Source organism: Panthera pardus, unplaced genomic scaffold (assembly GCF_024362965.1).
Source record: "Panthera pardus isolate Hobbes unplaced genomic scaffold, ASM2436296v1 HiC_scaffold_12, whole genome shotgun sequence".
Lineage (NCBI taxonomy): Eukaryota > Metazoa > Chordata > Mammalia > Carnivora > Felidae > Panthera > Panthera pardus.
In genome coordinates, this window is record NW_026526677.1 from 41,216,916 (window position 1) to 41,234,304 (window position 17,389).

The window sequence follows — 17,389 nt, forward strand, 5'->3', positions numbered from 1 at the left end:
GAAACCTTTAAATAGTGGACAACTTTCTAGGAAAATAGTCAATACTAAAATACTCAAAAAGAGACAGAAAACCTTGAAAGGTTAATAATATTCACATTGGAAAGATAGTAAAAGAACTACCCTTGTTTCTATCTCAAGGCAACAGAAAATGGTGGGAAATTTCTGAATTCTACAGAGACAACAAAATGCTGTTTACAAAACTCAGTAAGAACAGTCACACACACAAAAGAACTATAGGCCAGTTTTTCTATTAATAATGGATGCAAAAATTCTAGACAAAATGCCAGCATATAAAATTTAGCACCATATTAAAAGATATATAAAAATAGACATTTTAAATAGACATAAAAAAAAGATATATAAAAATAGACATCATGACCAAAGTGAGTTTATCTCACAGGTGTACAGATGGTTTACGTTAGGAAATCTTTTTTATTTTTTTTATTTTTTACTTTTATTTATTCTTGAGAGACAGAGACAGAGCACAAGTGGGGGAGGGGGGGAGAGAGAGGGAGACACAGAATCCAAAGCAGGTTCCAAGCCCTGAGCTGTCGGCACCGAGCTCACAAATGCAGGGCTCGAACTCACAAACCATGAGATCATGACCTGAGCCGAGGTCAGATGCTTAGCCGACTGAGCCACCCAGGCGCCCCCGGAAATTTTTTAATGTAATTCACTATATTAATACATTAAAAAAAGAAGAGCTGTGTGATCATTTCAGTAAGTGCCAACAATTCATTTGATAAAATTTAACATCTATTTCTGAGAAAAACCCCTTTATAGTCTGAAATAAGAAAACTTCATTAATATGATACCTATAGCAAATATTCTTAATTAAAACATTAGAAACATTCCCATTAAGACCTGGAACAAGGGGTGCCTGGGTGGCTCAGTTGGTTGAGCGTCCGACTTTGGCTCAGGTCATGATCTCACGGTTTGTGGGTCCGAGCCGTGTTGGGCTCTGTGCAGACAGCTCGGAGCCAGCAGCCTGCTTTGGATTCTGTGTCTCCCTCTCTCTCTCTGCCCTCCCCTGCTCATGCTCCATCTCTCTCAAAAATAAACATTAAAAAAAAAAAAACCTGGAACAAAACAGGATATTATTATATTAAACATTGTTCTGACAGCCCTACCTAATACATTGGATGAAAAACAAATAGGTATAAGGTATAAATATTAGAAAGGATTAAACAATGCTATTATTTTTACAGTTTATTTTGTTTTTCATTAATCTTTTTCTTGTCAAATAAAACACAGAAACAGAAAACTGCGTGAAACCAATGTGCATCTTATTGAAAAAGCAAATACTGCGGTATCCATCACCTAGCTCAAGAAATAGAGAATTTTGTCAGTCAACCAGAAGCCCATCTATATGTCTGCTCTCAGTCGTAACGCCTGCCTTCCCCCAAAACAAACCACCCTGCTGACTTTTATGATGATCACTTATTTGAAAAGTGCTGTTATTTTCTTTTTTCATGTGCCTTTTCAGAGGATATGACTGTGTACCTATGAAGTCAAGAAACTCAGCTGACTGACCTATTAGAACTAATGAGATCACTAGGATGGACTTTGCTCCTACAGTTATTCTCTGACTTTCCAAATCACCCATTTCTTCTGCCCTACTGGATCATTCGTTCTTTAGTATTTCCTACCTTAACAACAACAACAAAAATCCCTCCCTTTACCCCATATCCCCCTCTAGCCGCTACCACATTTTTCTGCTCGTCTACAACAAAACTCCTCTGAAAGAGTTGACTCTGTGACCTAATATCACCTCTGCTCATGTAATCTGGATTCCCTCTGTCCCACACCACCAATTCCCAATTGTCCCACAATTGCTCTTGTTGGTAATCCCAGACTTCCCTGTTGCTGAATCCAGTGGTTACATTTCTGTCCTTGAGTTGAAGTAGCGTTAAATGCAATTGACGATTCTTTCCCTCTTCTTAAAACACTTTCTCCTCTTGGCTTCTGGACACCACCTTCCCCTGAGTTTTCTCCCTCCCTGGTGTCCATTCCTTCAGCCTCCTTTTCCTCCTCTTTCTGGCCTCTGAACATTGGCATGCCCCGTGGCCCAGTCCTGGGCCTCTTTCTTGTCTCTTGACACATTTTCTCCCTAGAAGTTTCATCCAGCCCTGTGATTTTATATACTATCTTTATATATGATCATTATACCAGTGACTTATAAATTTATATCTCTGCCTGTGATCTCTTTCTGAATTTTGGACTCCCACTGCTTGATGCCTACCTGACATTTTCATTTGGAAAAAAGGAGGCATATCAGACCTAACAAGTTCAAAACAGGACTTCATTTTCCACCCCTTACCAAACCTGCTCCAAATGCCAAGCAAAGAGCTTATAAATCATCCTTGAAACTCAGGTTCCCTTACCAGGTCCACCACCCCTGTCATCAGCTGATCCTATGGACTCCACCTCTGAAGTTGGTGGGTATTTCATTCTCTTTGTCTCTACTTTACCCATATCCACCATCATATCTCTCAGCTGGACCCCTTCAGTAGCCTTTCAGCCAGTCTCCCTGCTTCCACTCTTAATTCCTTACACCACACCCACAACGAATCTCCCCTTGTCCACCTTAGAACTGAAAGGAGGGAGAAGGGGGTGACTTGGGGGCCCCTTTAAACTCCAGCATAAAAGATTGATTTGACTTTATAAAAACAAAAACAGTTGCAAAGTATAAGACATTTGTAATGAAGTTAAAGACGAATGAAAGGCTTAGGGGATAATGATGCATATATAATAGTTACTATCCATAATATTTAGACAGCTCCTCCCTATCAAGAAAAAAATAGCCTGATTAAAGAATGAGCAGTGACAGGAAATTCACATGTGAACAAATGTCTGAAAAGATGCTCAGCTCTGCTAATAATTAGGAAAGAGCTAATTAAAACCTAGATACTTATCTTTGCTACTCAGATTATCAAAATTGAGATTAATTGCATCCACTGTTGGTTGGGATGAGGATGTTGTTTTATATTCTTGGGAGTAGGAATGTAAGCTGATATAATCTTTTTGGAAGGCAATTTGGCAGTATTGCACATCTGGGAATGAGTTCTACAGAAATGCTAGATTGAATGCATATACGGGTGCATATTTGCAAATAGGTTCTATCATTCAGTTGTCATTAATTGAACAAATATATTGAGAAACTCCTATGTGCCAGGCACTGGGATAGCCATTGGAGACTTAACAAAAAAACAAAAGCAAAAAACAGAAATTTTTTTCCTTGTGGGAGATATAAGTAAATAGAATCACACAAATAACTGATAGCTGTTGTTACAAGTGCTCTGAAGTAAAAGGGCAGGGTATGAAGAAAGGGGCAGATGGGAGCCTAGTTTAGACTGGAGGATAGTTTACTTCAGGGAAGGAATTGATCCTTATGTGAAAACCTAAATAAGGGATGAGAAAATATAATCAGGTGAAGAGTCAGGGTGGGAGTGTGAGGGTGGAGATCTTCAGGGTAAGGATGTGGGAAGGTCCCGAAATGGGAAGGAGCTTTGCAGAGGACTAGAACGCAATAGTAGAAGGAATGTGGTGAAGAAAGGGAGAGTGAAAGGGCAACAAGCCAGAGAGGTGCATACGGGCCAGATTGGAGGCCTTTGCAGATGATGAAAGACTTTAAACTTCATCATATGAATAATGGGGAGCCTTACATGGTTATGATCAGTGTAGTGACATGATTGTGTTTGCATTTGTAAAGTGTGGCAAAAATTATTGTGTAGACTCGACAATAGTTTTTGGCATATTTAAAAAATGAGAATGGAGCAGGGCACTTGGGTGGCTCAGTCAGCTGAGCATCTGGCTTCAGCTCAGGTCATGATCTCACAGTTCATGGGTTTGAGCCCCACGTTAGTCTCTGTGCTGACAGCTCAGAGCCTGGAGCCTGCTAAAGATCCTGTGTCTCCCTCTCTCTCTGCCCCTCCTGTGTTCACGCTCTTTCTCTCTCAAAAATAAACCTTAAAAAAATAAATAAATAAAAATGAGAATAGAGGAAGAGAAAGGAAAGCCAGTGAGGAGACAATTGCAGTATTTCAGAGACAAGATGGTGGATTGGACTGGCAGAGGAGATGGGGAGGAATGCATGAGTTCAAGTCTGTATTAGAAGAGACCAAATTTCTTCATTTGTGGGAGGAAGGAGATGAGAAAGAAGCATATGCAGGAAGGACAGAGACTTGGGGGGGGGGCAGGGAAATCATTTACCTTTTCTATTGAGGTGAAGTTCACATAACGTAAAATTAACCGTTTTAAACTGAACAATTCAGGGCACCTGGGTGGCTCAGTTGGTTGAGCGTCTGACTTCAGGTCAGGTCATGATCTTACGGCTCATGAATTCGAGCCCCGTGTAGGGCTCTGTGCTGACAGCTCGGAGCCTGGAGCCTGCTTCAGATTCTGTGTCTCCTCTCTCTCTGCCCCTCTCCCTGCTCGTACTCTGTCTCTGTCTCTCTCTCTCTCTCTCTCAAAATAAATAAACATTAAATTTTAAAAAATTGTTTAATTAAAAAAAAACTGAACAATTCAGTGGCATTTAATAAATTGACAATGTTGTATAATCACTACCTCTGTCTACTTCCAAAATATTTAGATCATTCCAAAATAAAACCCTATACCCATTAAATACTTACTCCTTAGCTCCTCCTCCCCACCTTTGGCAGCCACCACACTATCTGTTTCTCTGGATTTACCTATTCTGGATATTTCCTATAAATCGAATCATACAATATGTGGCATTTTGTGTCTAGCTTCTTTCAGGTAGTGTAACATTTTCCAGGTTCATCCAGGTTGTAGCATGTATGAGTACTTCGCTGTTTTTTGTTTTTTTTAAGTCACTGAATAAGTATTTCATTGTATGTATATACCACAGTTTGTTAATCCATTTATCCACTGATGGGCGTTTGGATGGACATTTGTTTCTACCTTTCGGCTATTGTGATGAATGCTGCTGTGAACATTTGTGTATAAGGATTTGTCTAAGAATCTGTTTTCAGTTCTTTTGGGTGTATACCTTGGTGTAGAATTACCAGGTCATATGTTAATTCTTTGTTTAACTTTTTGAGGAACCACCAACTGTTTTCTGCAATGGCTGAGTCATTTTATACTCCCACCAGCAGTGTGCAATGGTTCAGATCTCTCCACATCCTCACCAACACTTGTTACTTTCCCAGGGTCTCTTTTGGATATGTTAAGATGCCAGTGTGTTACAGAAGTGGAGATATAAAATAAGCTATTGGACATAGAAGATCTGGAGTTCAGAAGGAAGATTTGGGCTTTGAATATATATTTTGGAATTGTTGGCTTACCAAGGGCACTTAAAGACACGAGAGAAGATGACATTGGCAAGGAAAAGTGTATAGACTGTGAGGAGAAGAGGGCCTTAGATCTTTGCTCAGAAGAACCATGGGTATCTGGAGGGAAGAGGAGAAGGAGCTGGCAAAGATCAAGGGGGGGCCAATCCAAACATACCACCAAGTCAGCTTAGCAAATGAGAAGTGGAAGTTGGGATGTGTCCTGTCTCAGATAGGTTCTGCTGAAGATCCAGGAAGTGCGATGAGGTGTTTCTTCATTACCATCCATGGCACCAGTACTTTTAATATCTCAAAAGGCACATCTCAGGATCAGAAAACTCCTTGCTATAGATTTCCACAGAAATAGAATAGTACAAACATAAGGAGAAAGACCCTCTCCCATCTTCTAATTTTGGTACAGATATGTCCACATCCTAATCTTTGGAACCTGTGAATATGTTATTTTACATGGCAAAAGGGACTTTGCAGATGTGATTAAATTAAGGATTTTGAGATGGAAAGATTATCCTGGATTATCTGAGTAGCCACAAAGTAATCAGAAAGGTCCTTACAAGTGATAGGCAGGCCAGTCAGAGATTTAAAGATGCCACATTGCTTGCTTTGAAGATAGATGAAGGATTAAGACAAGGGAACTTTTTTGAGGTGATGGAAATATTGTATATTTTGATTGTTTGGTAGTCGCACAACTGTATATGTTTGTCAAAACTCACAGAACTGTACATCTCAAAAGGGTGAATTTTACTGTGTGTAAATTATACAGCAATAAACTTGACTTGACATGATCTCAGTTTGCAGGACAGAGTCCTTCCGGCTCCGTGCTCTTAGCAGAGCCTACTTGGGACTCTCTGGCCTCTCCCTGTCTCTCTGTCCCTCCCCTGCACGCGCGCTCTCTCTCTCTCTCTCTAAATAAATAAACTTAAAAAAATAAACTTGACTTTAAAAAAATTGAAGAAAAATGTCCTACAACTATAGTCCTCAGTCCCTAGACTGAGCACTCAACCAGTAAACCGTCCAAATTTTTGGTTTCTGTGCCATGTTGTTCACATATTTTTTTCTACTGATATAGCATGCTCATCAGCCTGCAGCTTTAAATTTTAATTGGAAGAGTAATGAGCATTTCCCTTCTAAAAAGTTCAACAATTGCTCTGCCTCAAGGAATAAGGGAAAGAACCAAAAGAATGGTGACGAAATAACCTAGAAGCACAGAGGCATGTGGGAGGTGGGGGAATCCCTGCTTTGGTGCCAATCTGGAGAAGCAGGCAAGCCTATAGGAAGGAGGTCATTATATTGCAAATAGATGTCATCTTGGTTTGGAGGGAATTTCCAACTCCGGATTGTTTAATGTTAGACTTATGTAGTTAAGGATGGCCTGGCATTAGCTTAATTAAAACACCAGTCCGTGGTACCTAAAGGCTAAGGCGCGCGAATCTCTGCACAGGCTGGCAGGGACGGTCCCCACCGAGCAGGGGTCAGCGCTCGGCCAACTCTCTCCAGCCCGGCAGGCGAACGGCCTTCTCATTGGCCACTGTCCGGCTGCCTCGGGCGTTCATTGGCCCGCTCCGAATCCCGTTTACTATAAGAGGCGGGCGGCCCTGGTCCGCCGGCAGCACCAGCTTATCGCCGGCAGCAGCACCACAGGTGAGTGGGGTGGCTCCTACGGGGGGGGATCTGGTACCACCGTCGCGGATCTGGGGACGCTGGGCCGGCACGGGGCGGAGGCAGGGTCACTCCCCCAGGTGGTAACTACTCGTGGGAATCTGGTTCTGGGGAGTCGGAGTTGTACCCCTGTGATGGCTTTTCTCCTTTCCTTCTACCCTCTTGGGGGAGAAAAGACACAATTTTTGAGGGCCTGCTGTGTGCCAAGAACAGGCTCTTTACACATCATCTTATTTCATCTTCACAACAAATCCTGTGAGGTGGGTATTTCTTGCATTATACATTTCTCAGCAAGTTCACAGTTAAACTGAAGTCTGTATGTATGACTCCTTTATGTTAGCAAAAACAAATGCATTCTTCTTTCTTTCCTTCTCAGATAGCAACATCTCTTTCTTCCTTCTTTCATTAAAGGAACCATCCCTTAGGGGCGCCTGGGCGACTTAGTGGGTTAAGCGTCTGGCTCTTGATTTCAGCTCAGGGCATGATCTCATTGTTGGTGGGTTTGGGCCCCAATTTGGGCTCTGTGTGGACAAGCACGGGGCCTGCTTGGGATTCTCTCTCTCTCTCTCTCTCTCTCTCTCTCTGCCCCTCCCTCCTTGTGCTCTCTCTCAATAATAAATAAACATTAAAAACAAAAAAGGGAACCATCCCTTAGACATTTCCAAAGGAAAGAGTATTTCAGCTGCAAAGCCCCTCAGTCTCACATCCATCTTTATCACTGGCACCCTAACACAGTATTAAGAGCTTTGGTACAAAGTTACAACTGACAAACAGTGCTAGTGGTTCAGATTCAACAGGTACGCTTAACCTTGCCTCTGACCGTTTGGTTTCAGTGGTTTAAAATTAATTCCCAACAGATGTTCTAGTCGAGTTGGCTTGAGGGGTGGGGTGGGAAACTAGAGTTAAACTTTCTGGTCCAGTAAAAGTTTGTGCCTGTCAATTAATTGTTAAAGAAGAATGGAATTCATTTATCTGCTTTAAAAGGAGATGCGAGCACAGCTTAAAGTAACTACAAGTGTTTCCGTGAAGCCATAATCTGTGGTTTATGAATTTCAGCGCTGAAGTTCACTTGTATATATGTTGTTATCATATTAGCTTATCTTCAGATAAGGATGTGGCTTCTATTTCCATTTTCTTTGCCAGTGCCTGTATTCCCTAGAAAAATGCTTTTCATGGACACTGTTTTCTTTTGTATTTCATTTCTACTTTCATTTTTATTCCCTTCCCCCAGTCAGAAAAGAAAATCAAGATTCTCTGGAAGATTCTCTCCCTCCATACCAGTCCTTCCCACACCATTTAATTCTGTCTTCAAACAGCATCTGTGCTTCCAAATATTTTAATGTGATAGTTCTTTATGATTATTAGATCAGATAAATTTAAATTATACTTGTTACTGATTAAACAAGTATACTTGTTACTGATTACTGAGAAAAGAGTTAGTCAATGTAAACACTTTGATCTCTACTCTTTAAAGAGACTGTTGATCTTCTGACCTCCTTCTTGGGATGTCCTCCATATTTCCAATGGTATATCCTCCACACCAGTGCATCTTCAGTCAAGCCAGGAAATGCAGCAGGAGAATGACTCCCTGCCTTTTACAGGAAAAGGGAAAATACCAGTTGGCATTGGCTCATTAGAGTGTTACTTTAAAAATAAAATCTATACTTGTCTTGATGAGATACAGGTTTAAACAAGTGTGACCTCTTGGACACTCGATAGCTTTTATCTTACCAGTCTGTGATGTGGTTTTTCCTTCTGAAGGAGTAGGAAGGGATAGGTATGTTGGGGGGGTGGGGGGAGGAGGGAAAAAAAGTGACAAGAGAAAATTTTGACGTTCTGAAAAGGCTTTGGGGGTAATTGAATAAAGGAAAAAAGAACTTATGCTTCATAAGCTCAACCAGGCAAAATTATGGCCAACTTTCAGTGAAGATCAAACCCCTGTGCTCTGTAAGCTTATTTGGGGGCATCTGGTGGTGGGTGGAGGGTGGCAATAGGGGAGTGAGTGAGAATTGTTTTCTTCTAGTTTCTTAGCAAAAGTTCCTTTTGAGAAACTTCATTCTTATATTGACTTAAACAAGAGGGATAGGAATGTTTCAAAATCTCAACATAAAATCCCTTGTACATAATAAATATTCAACTAATGTATCTTTCACCCTTCTCTGCCCCAACCCACTAAAGAGATATTGGTAGCAAAACTAGATCCATTCCAGAACCAGGGAAAGAAGAGAGAATTATGAATCCCAAAAAGATGGAGTGAGATCAACCATGAGTGTTAGTGCCTTTTTACAGTGGTTCCCAGAGGAACTTAAGGATTGGTTTTGAAATGTGAAAGGAAATCTTTATATAGTTTTATATGAAGAATTGTATTCTAATCTCTAAGAGATCATTGAAGGGTGAACTGTCAGGCTATCTGAAATTCTGTCAGTTTTCCCACTGACTGGCAAAAATCACCTTTCTTTGCTGTTCTCTGATCCTTGCTCCCAGTTGTTAAATTTGCTTTCATTATGAACATGGTGGTGGTCTAGGAAGTAGCTTATATTTGCAGAATCCTCTTCCTTCAGCATGTCATGGTGACAATATCAAGGAAAATGGGGACTTAGTAAATAGAGGCTGACTGGAGTCTTCATCTGTTTGTTTGCAAAAGAATTGCTAAATTCTTCGCTTGTGATTTGGAACAGTATATTTTAGGAGTTTCATAATAAAAGAACTAATGAAACTGAAAATCACTCAAGACAAAAGAATACTTACATTTTATGTTGCAAAACAACCTTTACCCTCTTGTAAAATGCTTAATTCCCAGAGCAAGAAAAATTCTTAGCTAAGGTAGTTTAGAATGTCGATTTTATTACATTTAACATTTTATCTTTTTTGGAAGATGGGGAAATTTGGGATGCACTTCCCATTGGTAGAGCTAATATTTATTGAGTACTTGGTGTAGTTTAACAACTGTTCTAACAGTTTTATACATTATATATATATTTACTCCTCCTTATAACCATGAGATTGATATCAATTATCCTCCCTCCAATTTTGTAAATAAGGAAACTGATGCACATAGAAATCAGAACTTGTCTAGATAAATTTGTAGATGAATTTATTACTAGCAATTTGCTATCTGGTTTTATGTCTGTCTTATTGTTTGTATCTGCATATAATAGGACAAAATCACCCATGCTCTGGGTGGAACAAAAAGAATGACAGTTAGATAAGAATGTTTCCAAAGATTTTCACATCTCTAAAAGCAGTGTGAGAATGCATCCCTGAATTTTTAGCCCAGAGCCACCAGTTCAGAATTTCCTGTGTATACTTAAAGTTCACCAAAGGGTCAGTTTCTTTGAAGCCATAAGTCTCTCTTAGGATCTCTTGTTTCTCATCCATCAATCCTTTCTGATCAGACTTATGGATGGGCCAGAAGCCATCTCCAATCATCTTTAGGATATTGGTCATGGTGTGGGGGAAATGAGGGGGTGATGTGCTCCTCAGATATCATAGCTGGATCTCAGGGTCCCATTCTCTTCTGCTTATTTGTACTTATTGGGAAGTCTGCCTCTCCTTGCCCCACCCCTCATACATAAGTCTGTGAATTCTTTGGAGGCAATTTGTCTTATTTTTTAATCTTTACTGCCTTAACACTAACTATGATACTTCATACACTTGAATGCACCTAAGTTGAAATTTCATTTACCATTAGTAAACAGTTGAGCTACAGAACAATCCAGATTATTATTAAATTTAACCGGAGTGTTTGGTTTTAAAGTATTTGACATAGAGATTGTTTTAGTTATAGAGAATAAATTGACACAATTAAAAATATTTAGGGGTGCCCGGGTGACTCAGTCGGTTGAGTGACTGTCTTCAGCTCAGGTTATGATCTCACCATTCATGGGTTCAAGCCCTGCATTGGGCTCTGTGCTGACAGCTCAGAGCCTGGAGCCTGCTTCAGATTCTGTGTCTCCCTCTCTCTCTGCCCTTCCCCTGCTCACACTCTGTCTCTCTGTCTCTCAAAAATAAATAAACATTAAAAAAATTTAAAAAAATATTTAAGCAGTTTTGATTTTAAATCCAATGAATAAATAAGTATTTGTTAAATGTTGAATTATATATCTCAGTCTTTTCTTGGTGCCCTAAGTAGCCTAGTTTCTTTCTTCTGTGGGGAAAACATCAGGATGCCAGGTCACATTTTGTGTTTCAAAATGGGTGAGAGAGTACTGGGTTTTTGAGTTCCAGTGAACTGTTTGGTAATTTTGCTGTATTAGAAAGGTTAAGAGGCACCTGGTTGGCTCAGTCGGTTAACCATCTAACTTCAGCTCAGGTCATGATCTCACCATCTCATGGCTTGTGGGTTCTAGCCCCGTGTCAGGCTCTGTGCTGACAGCTCAGAGCCTGGAGCCTGCTTCGGATTCTGTGTCTCCCTCCCTCTCTGCCCTTCCCTGTTTTCACTCTGTCTCTCTATCTCTCTCAAAAATAAATAAACATTAAAAAATAATTTAAAAAAAGGTTAAATAACATGCCCAAGGTCATATACTGATAAATATCAGACCAATGAATAGATATGTCTGACTTCACCTTCCAAATAATTCTGTACACTATTTAGCAATGTAAATAGGTGCTTGAGAAGATGCCAAGGTAGATCTCTAGTTCATCTTCTGAGAAGACAGCTCTCAACTAGATGCCAGGAATTTTATACTACCTTCTATGTTTCTGAACATAACCAAATACTCACTGAAACCGAGCTACAACTGCATCTGTGACCATTGCTATAAACAGGAGGTATATGTTGTGGCGATCTTGAACTCTGAGGGGAATGGACTTGGGGAGATCAGGGAAGGCTTCCATGAGTTAATGAAGTTTGAGCTGTGGGGGATTTGACACAGTCTATGTGACTTCAAGCCACAGCATCATCCTATACCTGTTCTGGGTGGTACTGCTTCAGACTTGGATCCATGAGTGTGAGCAGCTAAAAGGCAGTGGAATTGGTCACATCCATCTAAGTTGTTAAAAGTTAATTCCACTAGAAGTGAAACACAAAACTGGGCAATTAGGAAGAATTAATAAGAAAACTAATAAGAATAAATACTCCATATACTGTTTCCATTTATTAATCCAGATCTTATTTTTCAGGTGAAAGTTATTATACTCCACTTTCATGCCCACAATATCTTTACCTCCCCCAACACACATACACAGAGTTGGATTTATAATCACATAGCTCTTGTACGCTAATAGGCTAAATGGCCTTTCAGGGCCCACAGCCTGGGGGATTCCAAGTCGGAGAAGAAAGAAGATACTTAATATGGAACCAGAATTCTCTTGGCTAGCTGTTATTCTTGTAGCCCCCATGTGTCCAGAGCTGCCCAGGCTCTTGAATTTATGTAAAAAAATAGAAGGCCTTGTCCTTGTTCTAAGGGGCTTGCTGCCCTGTTAAAAGACAAGACGATGGGAATGCAAGCTGGTGCAGCCACTCTGGAAAACAGTATGGAGGTTCCTCAAAAACTAAAAATAGAACTACCCTACGACCCAGCAATTGCACTACTAGGCATTTATCCAAGGGATTCAGGTGTGCTGTTTCGAAGGGACACATGCACCCCAATGTTTATAGCAGCGCTATCAACAATAGTCAAAGTATGGAAAGAGCTGAAATGTCCATCGATGGATGGATAAAGAAGTTGTGGTATATATATACAATGGAGTATTACTCGGCAATCAAGAAGAATGAAATCTTGCCATTTGCAACTACATGGATGGAACTAGAGGGTATTATGCTAAGTGAAATTAGAGAAAGACAAAAATCATATGACTTCAGCCATATGAGGACTTTAAGAGACAAAACAGATGAACACAAGAGAAGGGAAGCAAAAATAATATAAAAACAGGGAGGGGGATGAAACATAAGAGACTGTTAAATATGGAGAACAAACAGGGTTACTGGAGGGGTTGGGGGAGGGGGATGGGCTAAACGGGTAAGGGGCACTAAGGAATCTACTCCTGAAATCATTGTTGCACTATATGCTAATTTGGATGTAAAATAAAGAAAATTAAAAAAAAAAAAAGACAAGACGTGTGTGAATAAAACTTGAATTTAAGACCCAGTATAGATAAATAAAGTGCTGAAATTGTTGCGGGAGAGGAGGTAGGCTTTAACAGAGAAAGAATGGCCAGTTCAGGCACAGTAGGAAGACTGTAAGAAGCCAGTAGGCATGAATCATGCCCTGAAAGGATTGAGTTAGAAAAAAAGAAAAGGAAACTACTAACATGCATTGTATGCCTATTATATTCCAGGCACTGTTAGGCAATGTCTTATCTTATGTTGGTCTCATTACAGTCTTGCAAAGCATATCTACAAATCCATGTTTCACAGGTGAGGAAACTAAAACTTGGTTAATGTTATCAAGTATTGTCTTTGGTTTCAAATATTGTTAAATACAGCCTCTCTTGCACAACTTCTTTTTTACACCTCTCTATTTTCATACTTTGTTTTTAGAGAAGTACACCAAACTCATCATGATTGAAGACAATAAGGAAAATAAAGACCATTCCCTAGAAAGAGGAAGGGCAACTCTCATTTTTTCCTTGAAGAATGAAGTTGGTGGACTAATAAAAGCACTGAAAATCTTCCAGGTAAGCGCTCTCCATATTTTTATACTTTTGCATAAAATCCTTCTAAAAGGAGTCTCCAGAATTACATTTAAAGTGTAAATTATTGTAAATTCTTCTTAAGCACACTTAAATTTCTAAAATACTGCTCAATTCTCATTTATGGAAGAGAAGATACAAATAACTAATAAAGGAGCCGGGAGGAAAGAGTCACTTCACGGATTTCAGAGAAACAAATTTTAATTTTATTTTAATTAAATAAAATATTAAAATTTAATATTTAATGCCATATTCATAATATATTTAATGATATTTTTAAGATAGCAAAATAGCAAAGATTCTATAGTTTTACTGTTCCCTACTGTCAAAGCTTTAATGCATTTGGGACTTAAATACACCTTTGGTATGAGGGTAACTTAGTATAATGCTTAGGGAAAAAATAGGCGGAACAATCGGTAGTGCCTTAAAATGTTCTTGTATTTTGAGGCACCTGGGTAACTAACTGTCCGACTCTTGATTTGGGCTCAGGTCATGATCTCACGGTCTTGAGATCAAGCCCCGTGGGGTTGGGCTCGGCACTGGATATGGAGCCTGCTTGGGATTCTCTGTCTCCTTCTGCCCCTTCCTCACTTGCATGTATTCTCTCCCTCCCTCTCGCTCTCTCAAAAAAAAAAAAAAAAAAAAAGTTCACATATTTTGATCCAGTAATTTCACTTCGATAAACCCATCCTAAGGAAATAGGGGTCAGTCAGGCAGAACATGAATATTTACTGAGTACTTACTGTGTGCCAAGTGCCCTGCTAGAATCTAAGGATGTAGACCTGAACAGAGTAGACACAGTACCTCCCCTCACAGTGTATATAATCTAGGGAGAAAGACAGAAAATAAACAAATAATGATAGTAAATAAATAGTTACATGTGTATAAAGTGACCTGAAAGAAATACCATATAGTACTATGATAGCATTGAACTGGGGGACCTAACCTGGTTTATGGGCTTAGGGACACAAAGACTTGTTTATAAGAATTAAAATTATAAACAAAGTACTTGTCCAAGGGGAGGGAGCAGGTTAAATTATGCTAATAGAACTTCACTGGCATTAAACTCTTATGCTCTGGAGGCAGACCACCTGAGTTCAAATCCTTGCTCTGTCACTTATTGGCTGGGTGACCATGGAAAAATCAATTGGTCTCTCTGTGCTTCAGTCTTTGCATCTATAAAGTGAGAACCCTGCCTCCCTCATAGGGTCATCTTGAGAAATAACAGAGTTAACATATGTAAAGAGCAGATGTTAGCTCTTTTAAAAATCAAGTTTATATCATATGACATGCTATTGTATAGCCATGTGAAAATAATACTTCAAAGAATTAAACATTTTACATAGAGACCAGTAGTCTAGAAGAGTTTGCAATGAAAAGCATGTTTTCCTACTCAATACACCAACCATATTCTAGTCCCATTCCCTAGAGGCAACCACTTTCAACTATTTCTGGTGTTTAATTCCTTTGACGCCGAATTTATGATATCTAAATATTGTTTTGATCCCTCTCGGAGTTATCAACTTTACATGATATTCATTTATTCTCTCTTGTGAATGATACTGATAACTATCACTTCTTCCTCTTCCTTCTCCCTAAATTTGATAATTACATGATTATTTTAACTTCTTTATTGATTACCTTTGAGTTTTTAAATAACATACCTTTATTTCTTCTTCTATCCACTGTCTTTTTAATTTTATTTTTAATCAAAGAATGTGTGTGCATGGTTTAAAAAGTGAACCCACGCCATAAAGCTTATAAAGAAAATAGTAGTCTTCTGCTTCATGTCTTTTCATTTTTAAGAGAAGTTTAATTTATTTTGTTAACCTTAGGGCGGAGGGTTGACTTAATCATATATCTTAGATCACCTGTAAACGATCATCATCGACTTATACAGCCTCCTCCTGTTTTTTTTTTAATTTTTTAAAATTTACATCCAAATTAGTTAGCATATAGTGCTAGCCTCCTCCTATATCCAAAAAAAAATTTTTTTTAACGTTTATTTATTTTTGGGAGCTGGGGGGGGGGAGGGGCAGAGAGAGAGGCAGACTCAGGAGCTAGAGAGAGAGGCAGACACAGAATCCAAAGCAGGCTTCAGGCTCTGAGCCTGTCAGCACAGAGCCTGCCACAGGACTCGAACCCACAAAGTGTGGGATCATGACCTGGGCGGAAGTCAGACATTCAACCGACTGAGCCACCCAGGTGCCCCACCCTCCTCCTGTTTTATTTCATTGTTCCATTCGATCTCCGTTTCTCCCTCCTGATACACAACTGCTCTGATATGTTTGATCTGTACACTTAATTATTATCATGTGCACTTTACAATATGTGGAGTTTTTACCTGCGTGTCCTGGTAATTTACGTAATTGTAACTGTATGATACACTTTTTCTTTCAGTCAGCACTACCCACGTATCCATTTCCTTTGTTCTTCTAACTGTGGCATCCTTTCTAGGGTGCACTCATTCTACTCATCTTCAGCCTGCAGGAGGCAACTATTTGAAGCTCTTTTAACTGTCTTTTCTAGTGCTTACTTCTATGGGTTTTTTTGCTTGTTTTGTTTCTTGTTTTTTTGAAAGATTTTATTTTTAGGCAATCTCTATACCCAAGATGGGGCTGAAACTTACAACCCTGAGATAAAGAGTCGCATGCTTTACTGACAGAGCGGCCAGGCACCCCTACTTCCATGTTCATAAACAATAGGCTCATTCTGCTATTTCTTGATTTTTTTTCACTCGTAGATATTACCTACTGATTTCTTGCAATGGAAATAAAGACTTAGCTTTTTTGACACAGCTCCCTTTCCAGTGGCACCCTCAACTTTCCTTCCCCTGAATCTTCCCAATGCAGTCATGTCCCAGTTTTTGGCTATGCCAGTTTTTAATGTTTTCAATATTAAAATTATATAAGTCCTGCTCAAAGAAGGCCATATTATCCATTATTTTGACTTCCTTTTTGGAAAACAGGATTACAATTTAGTGTTTAAAAGCATGGAAAGTTTGAATTCCAGTTCTGACACTTATTAGCTGTGTGTCTTTGGGCAAACTGCTTAACTTCTCTGTGCCTCTGTTTCTATAATTGAAATACATGACAGGGAATGTCTCACTTATTACTTCTACTTTATATAAAATTTCCTGGATCTTCCTGACTAAATTTTTCTTGCAGATGGAAAATAATAATTTTAAATTATTTAGTTATATTTCCTCACCAAATTCCATCAAAATTTTGATTTTGATAGTGTTCAATTTATAGAGTAATTCAGGAAGAATTGACTTATTGCTTCTTTGTCTCAAAAAACATAATTTAGCTTTATATTTATTCATGTCATCACTCAGAAAATATTTATCAGGGTGCCTGGGTGGCTCAGTCAGTTGAGCATCTGACTCCTGATCTCAGCTCAGGTCTTGATCTCAGAGTTGTGGGTTCAAGCCTCATGTTGGGCTCCACACTGGGAGTGGAGCCTACTTAAAAAAAAAAATATTTATGAGTGCATTCTTATTATAAAAATTAATAAGAAATAGATTAAACCATCCTTTACTTCTTTCTAAAAAAGTTTTAATTCCAGTGTAGTTAACATACAGTGTTATACTCAGATACCACCTCACGCCAGTCAGAGTGGCTAAACTGAACAAATCAGGAGACAACAGATGCTGGAGAGGATGTGGAGAAATGGGAACCCTCTTGCACTGTTGGTGGGAATGCAAACTGGTGCAGCCGCTCTGGAAAACAGGGTGGAGGTTCCTCAAAAAGTTAAAAATAGATCTACCCTATGACCCAGCAATA

General features: G+C 39.3%; 1 protein-coding gene across 2 annotated transcripts in view; it reads left to right on the forward strand.

The window, feature by feature from the left end:
- Positions 1 to 6,440: 6,440 nt before the first annotated feature.
- TPH1 (tryptophan hydroxylase 1) overlaps positions 6,441 to 17,389 on the forward strand; it is a 31,921-nt gene continuing 20,972 nt past the window's right edge. The window contains exons 1-2 of one of the 2 annotated variants that reach the window (XM_019456466.2): positions 6,441 to 6,953; positions 13,453 to 13,589. In XM_019456466.2, coding sequence (XP_019312011.1) covers positions 13,473 to 13,589 — 117 coding nt within the window. In that variant the 5' untranslated portion in view covers positions 6,441 to 6,953; positions 13,453 to 13,472. Of the gene's footprint in view, positions 6,954 to 8,948; positions 13,330 to 13,452; positions 13,590 to 17,389 lie in introns of those variants that run through there. The other variant, XM_019456465.2, reaches the window with a different exon arrangement.